Source organism: Gymnodraco acuticeps, unplaced genomic scaffold, assembly GCF_902827175.1.
Source record: "Gymnodraco acuticeps unplaced genomic scaffold, fGymAcu1.1, whole genome shotgun sequence".
NCBI lineage: Eukaryota > Metazoa > Chordata > Actinopteri > Perciformes > Bathydraconidae > Gymnodraco > Gymnodraco acuticeps.
This window is the reverse complement of record NW_022990583.1, coordinates 4,263,398-4,271,283: the sequence shown is the minus strand read 5'-3', so window position 1 is coordinate 4,271,283 and position 7,886 is coordinate 4,263,398. Positions and strand designations below refer to the sequence as shown.

The 7,886-nt window shown below is 38.9% G+C and overlaps 1 protein-coding gene across 1 annotated transcript; it reads left to right on the top strand.

Annotated features, from left to right (window-relative positions):
* Positions 1 to 729: 729 nt before the first annotated feature.
* On the top strand, positions 730 to 6,680 carry aqp10a (aquaporin 10a). Its single transcript, XM_034227993.1, has 6 exons — positions 730 to 868; positions 1,614 to 1,740; positions 2,413 to 2,550; positions 2,698 to 2,816; positions 2,909 to 3,126; positions 6,327 to 6,680. Exons 1-6 carry the CDS (start codon positions 785 to 787, stop codon positions 6,535 to 6,537), a joined length of 897 nt encoding a protein of 298 aa, XP_034083884.1. The 5' UTR covers positions 730 to 784; the 3' UTR covers positions 6,538 to 6,680.
* Positions 6,681 to 7,886: the final 1,206 nt, after the last annotated feature.

The following is a 7,886-nucleotide window of genomic DNA, read 5'->3' as shown; positions in this document are numbered from 1 at the left end:
TGTATGTATAATGTGTATTTGTAAAGCGCTTTGAGTCATTGATAAAGCGCTATAATAAATATAAGGATTATTATTATTATTATAGATCATCAATTCCAGGAACCTACCTAAAGCAAGGCCGTATCCATATAGCTCATCTTTGAAAACTTAATGAATTGAATTCTTTAGACATAAAATAAAGAGTACAAAGTATTGTATGTACACTGCATATATCATGGCGAGGGGTGTCATACTGTAAACCTCTGGTTGTGACGGTGGCCTGGTGAGTGGTATCCTATTTATTTTTAGTATGTTGGTGTTACCTGCATCTGTCTTTCACATAAACCTTATGAAGATATGAAGAAACTAGGGATGGATGCCTATTTATCATTAAGATCAGTAACTGGTTTCTTGATGGAGGTAGATGGGTTTGTGCTGTATGCATGTTGCGGCTCATTGCTTGTCATGGCTATAATCACATAATCTGACTGTTTATGGCCCCTGTTCATATAAGAAAGCTCCAACAGCTGAGGCATTACTCTCTGTGCTCCAGCCAATCCTGAAGGGTGCCTGCCCAATAAATGAGAAACCGTGTTTGACCAGCTGTGGAAGAAGAGAAGGCAGAGAGGACGTGGGAGCGCAGGTCTTCAGATGCTCAGTTGGAAGTTGTGACAGAAATAACTTCTTTTTTTTTAGCATCAGGACTGACTTTAGCTTCCGGACAGAGAGGCAGCCCAACAGCTGGTGTGTCTAACAGCAGAGACAGAGTTCAGTGTGAGATGAAAAGAAGGATTTAACTCGAACAATGTTGAACCGCCGAGTTCTGAGAGTGAAGAATCCTCTGATACGAGAGTGCATGGCTGAGTTCTTGGGAACATTTGTTTTGCTGGTGAGTCTATCAGCTTTTGGAACTTTTTTATGGTGTAATTTTTTACATCCACCTCACCCCTTTAAAATATTAAATAAAAGCACACGAAAACAAGAAGAGAGATGAATTTATGAATAAATATATAAAAAAGTCAAAAAATTATGTTTCCTTCTCATTATTCAGCTTCTCTTTCCTTTTCAATGCAATAGGACAACAACAAATATGATTTATACAACTTAATTGTAATGACTAATGGCACATTTGCAGCATCCTTTCGTCAGTGTATGGTATTTTATATTCTCTGATGTATAAAACAAATTATGAATTGAGCTTAATTGCACAACATATATATATTTCATGAGCTGCTACTAAACTTTTATTATTTTACGATACCATAACATGCTTTAATGTGACCTCAACCTGTCATAGATTTATAAATCAATCATGTCAATTGGTAATAGGCCATAACGTTTAATCAGAGTTTTATGATACATTAATGCGTGTGTGTTTCTTCTTCTCTTCTCCAAATCAGATTATTTGTTGTAATATCATTGAGATAAGAAGCTTATGATACAATAAAAGTAACCACATTTGAACAACAACACTGTTGTTTCTGTGATAACTGATACGTTTGTTTGGCCTATTGATAATTACCTACAGTTTTTTTATTTAATCATTGATGGATTGTTTCTTGTTTCCTGAAAGTGTAAAATATATCTTTTGATGTAACATTCATTTTTGGGTTTTTTCTTCATCTTCTGTTAAGCTCTTCGGCTGCTCTGCTGCGGCGCAGGTGAAGACGAGCAGAGAAACTAAAGGTCAGTTCCTGTCAGTCAACATGGCCTTCTCTGTGGGCGTGATGTCGGCTATGTACCTCACCAAGGGCATCACAGGTAAATCAAATGAATACTTTTCAAATAATGAGATCTTCTAACTAAATATACATTTGCAAGATATATACACAGTCAAATATAGCAGTGTTTAGTTTTCTGCCTTGCACTTCCAAAAGATTAGGGATAGGTCAATTGAGGAAATCCACAAAGAGTAACTGGAGATTTAACATGGCTTGCAAAAGTCTCCAAAAGTCCCTAAAGTTGGAAACACAGACAGCGCATCCCTTCAAGCCACCCTCCAAACTACTCCCCTAAAGTGATCATCATAAACCTTAGAAAATTCATAATAATGTAAAGAATGAACATGGCCATTGTTAGTACTCACAGTTATGAATGAATGCACAGGCAGACTGTGCACACGTAGGGTAAGGGTTAGCATGCAGTGATTGGATAGATTGTCAGAGTATTTGTTTTCTTGATTTGTGTCAGTATTTCAAAACCACAACAACAAATCTAAAACACATTAGACTTTTCCATTTCAGCAGTGATCCACTGATCTGAGCACTCTGTATTTATCACTGTAATATAAAAGAGGCCTTGTCCAGCGTGTCAAGGTCTTTGCTTTGAATTATGTCTACCAGTTGACACACTTTATGACTACAAGTAATCTACTATTCAATTGCCTTCACATTTCTTTGTCTGATCCCATCCATCTCCTATGTTTCTCTGCAGGAGCTCACCTGAACCCGGCAGTGTCTCTGAGTTTCTGTGTGTTGGGCCAGGTGCCCTGGGGAAGGCTGGTACCCTACTTCCTCTCCCAGCTGTTGGGGGCTTATGTGGCATCAGGACTCGTCTACCTGGTCTACTATGGTTCGTCTTTCTGGCACTTCAAAACACTTTATCATTGCTATAAATGGGCTGATAGATAAAGATCTTAAGTCATGACCAGATAAATCAAACAAATGGAGAAGCTTTGTGCACAAACTGTTTTTAACATTAACTCTCTGTCTGTTTCAGATGCTATAATGGAGTTTAGTGGAGGAGTATTGACTGTCTATGGCCCAAATGAAACAGCATCTATATTTGCCACATACCCCTCAGAGTACATCTCTTTGGCCAGCAGTTTCCTTGACCAGGTCAGTGGGAGACTTTGTGTGGACCTTGTTCATTATTTTAACAGCTGTTCCTTTATTGAACTGTGCATTACAGTATTTACACTTTTCATTAGGTAGTTGGCACTGGCATGCTGATGTTGTGCATCCTGAGTTTGGGTGAGAAGAGAAACACCCCGGCCCCCCCGGAGCTGATTCCTGCGATAGTGGCAGCGATCGTCCTGGGGATCTCCATGTCAATGTCAGCCAACTGTGGTGGTGCAATAAATCCAGCTCGGGATCTGGGGCCACGCCTCTTTACACTGACTGCAGGCTGGGGCACTGAGGTCTTCACGTAAGTAAAAGTATACAGCTCCTACTGTATATCTCTCTATCTCTTTACAGCTGTACACACACAACTTTCCAAACTGATGACTCTGGAATTCCTATTTCTTATCAATAATTGTATGGCCTTACAGATGAAGCTACACAATTCATTCAAACTGTTTGAAGGACATTTTAAGAGGTATTTGTCCTTGTCTTAGGTTATCAACAGTTTTCTGCACTATCAATAGAAAATGAGGTGTCAGCTCATTACAAAACATCTGACTGGTGTTTGCTTGACAACACAAACATAGGTTTATCAGGGGTGCCCAAACTTTTTTGAACCGAGAGCTACTTTTAAAGTTGCCAGTCTGCTGAGATCTACCAGTCCAAATAGAGAGGCGTAGCCATTACTGACCAGGTAAACTACCAGGTAAATACACACTTCTACTTGTATAAAACTGACCTTGTACGATTAATACTTCATAAAATACTGCAGATCCTTTATCTTACCTGCTCTTTCTAATCTACACACATACAAGTATGTAACTGAAGTTACACAACAGTGTTGTTGATATAGAGTTGGAGTTTATTCACACGTCACATACTACAGTGGGTAATGTTTTCAAGAAACATTGAACAGTGCTGCCACATATGACACAGGAAAAAAGAAAAGACTCAACTCAGAGCGTAGGAACCTTCCTAACCAAGTGAAATGACCCGGAAGTACGTCAGTGGCAGCCATGATAAGTGCCGTTCCAATTCTCCAAATGAAAGGAAAGGAGGTTTCAAACTTCCTTTAACCTCCTTTAGCTTAGGAACCACTGGACCCCCCTTACAGAAAGGAGAGGATAAAATGCTGCCCCACAATGCATTGCAGCCGCAGCATTTGCCGTCGCACAACAGTCGGCCGTTCACGGAAACAACCGATTATGACCGAGAAATTATATCATGAAAGTTACGGTGCTTATTAAGCATTTTAAAACGTAGGTGGTAAGTTGCCAAAGTGCTTTGTTTTGAACGTTCATCAGTATTATAATCAAAGAGAGAAATATGAACGTTAGTTTTGACTGAAATTATCAAATAAAGTCAACATTTCACAGTCTTTACTGAGCTGTGTGGGGTTGTTTACCAGCCACGCCCCGACACATGGGGTCTAGCCGGCCAATCACAAAGCTGTGATGCGATCAAGTGCATTATTCTGGCACGGGAAGATCATGTTATATAGGACATTACCGATAAAAAATAATATTGTTGTTCTATTTTTAGACACATCTCGCGATCGACTGGGAATCTCCCCGCGATCGACCGGTCAATCGCGATCGACTGGTTGGGCACCCCTGATCATAGGGTTTTCTGTGGCTCCACAGCTGTTCAATAATCCCTTTGCTTGATCTTGTCTATTTGAAAGCTGCATTCATTGATGTTATCCAATAGGGGGCATGTAATATCAGAAAAGTCCAGCATAGTTAGATAGATAGATACTTTATTTATCCCAAAATTGGGAACATATATTTGTTCCAGCAGCAGTGTCAAGCATTTACACGAGTGAAAAATGTTTAAAATATACAATAACATACACATATAATAGAAATGAACACTAACATTTGCGGCAAGTATATAAAGTAAGTATTTTAAACTAGGGCCGGGACTTTAACGCGTTAATTAAGATTAATGAATTACACAAAAAATTAACGCGTTAAAAAAATTAACGCATTTTAATCGCACTTATTTTTGCACCGCGGAACGTTTCTCACTGGATGAGTTTCAGGCGTACCGATTATACTGGAGCACCAACTAACGTTCATGACTTCAGACAACAACAAACCACAGTGAACAACAGTGGGAAATGTTGTTTTAAAAAACGGACGGATGGAAGCGTCGATAAGAGCACGGTTGTGTGCAAATTATGCAAAAAGGAATTCGCATATCACCGCAGCACATCAAGCCTCAAGTATCACCTCAATGCAAAACATATAGCAGCTAGCGTGGAAGCTAGCGTGGACGTTAGCCTCTTTTATCGCGTTCACACCAAAAAGAGCCGGTACTAAAATTAGTTCATGAGAACCTTTTTACCCCCACGAAAGTCCCTGCTAGAGAGCAGAGAGCTGCTAGAGAGCAGGGACTTTCGTACGGCTCTCTTGTGAGAAAAGAGCTATATTTCTGATTGGCTGGGCGGATTGCAAACCACGCCCCGTAAAACTCCCAAAAAGTTTTGTGAAGCCGCCATTTTATTATCCTCGCATTAGCATTATTAGCCCAGCGCAGAAACGCAGAGAGACTAACTTATGGCAACACAAAATAAAACATGGGAGCGGTGGAGATGAGGAGGTGTCGGCGTTCTGGCGATTTACTCGGAAGGCTGCTGGGACTCCCAGCAGCTTCTACTGAAGCCAGTCCCCAACTCCGGGGACTTCCGGCCGGGGACTTTGGGCGGCAGTATACGACGTGAAGTGGTTTGCTGCCTGCCAGTAAACCCAATGCAGAAGAAGAAGAAGTGACGTCAGCGGCTTCATTTGCCTAATCCACCCCCAGGTTCAAAGAGTTCTCATGAACTAAATTCTCATGAACCTTTGTGGGAAAAGTACTGCGGTGTGAATGCGCCTAATGGTATACTAAAATCCATGTGAAAAAAATTGCTTCTCACTGTTCTCAGGTCAAATATTTATATGTGATTAAAAATGCGATTAATTTCGATTAATTAATTACAAAGCCTCTAATTAATTAGATTAATTTTTTTAATCGAGTCCCGGCCCTAATTTTAACTGAATACATTTTTAAAAGATAATAATAATAATTAAAAATAAATGTTTTAATTAAAAATCAAAACATTTAAAATGACTTTCCTTATGAATAATGTGTTAAGAAATTATTGCAAGGATACACATTCAGCCGATATGATCAAATCAGAGTTGATATTGTGGCAACCTGACTGGTTTGTGTAAACAAATCTGTGGTATTTTAGCAAACCAACACTAATTGAAAAATAGCTGCTTTCTAATAATTGACATTCTTCAACAGTAAGCCGGTAATTTTTTCTGTAACTTTGTTTGGAGCCGAGCAGAGCTGAGCTTGTTTATGGAAAATAGCTGCTTCTGTTTTAGGAAAATACTCTTTTAGCTCATTAACCAATCCCTTTCACATAAGAGATTCAGTGTTATTATAAGAACATTGAATAATTCCACTTTAAATAACAAACTCTCATCTGAATCCTTTCTGTCTGCTCTCCAGGTGTTACAACTACTGGTTCTGGGTGCCACTGGTGGCCCCACTTGTAGGAGGTGTTTTAGGGACATTCATGTACTTGATCTTCATCCAATGGCACCTGCCTGACCCCGACCCTCCGGAGAGCCTCACCCCTCTCTCTATCATCAGTGATAAAGTCCTGCAGCCCAGCACAATGTGGGACAACGGAGAGGTGTTAAAGGCTGCACGTCTCTAATGGTTACTGTGATGGTGATGGATATGTCATCATGACATCAAGTTAAAGACAATTATCTGGTTGTGAGTTGGAAAAAGCAAATCCCTAAGTTGAGCCACTTTTAAAACGCACAGACCTCTTGTGATCTTCTTCTGGATTACTATAATACCAAAATCTCTTATTTGAATACTGTATGATCAAGAGAGAGTTTCTCAAACACAGTCTATAGATGTGGAGGCAGCTGCGAGAGATAATGATGATTCTGTTTACATTGATGTCTTTATTGTTTATAATATTGATTTTTTTCCTTTATTGTATTTACTTTTGTAAGATGCCATCATCACGTTTGAATATATCTTAAGATGATTAAATCAAATGTAACTGTGAAACAAATATATCAATGTTTCTTTGAAACTTAGTACAGCTGACTCAATGTTGATTATGTGAAGTCTTATAAAGCACTCTCTTCAACTGGAAGATAAATCAAAGTGTACAGACTGATACATGTCAACAGTGAAACATATTTATATTGCAATCAAAATTCAGCTTTTCATAGTGAGAGTCACTTTATCTATCACTGTTCAGACAGCTCAGGTGGAAGGCATGCTGCTTCACAGACTGAAATGTGTTGGTTCAATTCAGACATGCCCATATTTCTGATAAGCCCTTCAAGATACTGTATTATATTTATATATCCATTTGATAACCTAAAACCTGAGGTGCAACCCCAAACAATGTGGAAAACCCACCTGAATTTTGATGTAAAGTTACACATTTAATTAGACTTACAGACGTACAGAATTCATCTTGTAGAAAAGCTTAGTTAGATGGTTCTGAGTTCAAGTAACATCTGTGTGTCTTCAGTCAGTCAACCCCTTAGACGGTTTTTACTAAAGGTGTTTCTTGTATAGGCCTGGCTTGGCTAACCTTAAAGTCAGAAAGTATCATTAAACAAATGTAAAAAGGAATTACATAAATAAATGAATAAATAAATTAAGGACATTTTAAATATCTATTAAAATGAATATAAACCGATATCTGGTGCCTTGCTCAAGGGCATATTCAAGTACTAGTCCACACTCCATATTTTACTGACTGAGCCACTGCCAGTTGAATGTTATCTGTCTTAAGCAGGATTGGTCATCAATATAACATAACAAAACATATTTTAAAAGTCAGACTCAATACAAATTGTAATATAAATATAAATTGTCCAGACAGTCTGTGAAACTGACCAGTAGAGGGCGGTATGGCACAAAAAAGAAAAGACCGCACATGGCCAGTCTGTGATAGCTACTAACAGCAGTGTGTTGTTCACGGGTTGAAAGCAGCGAAGATTAAAATGTGAGTAGCCTATAAAGAAAGTGTGA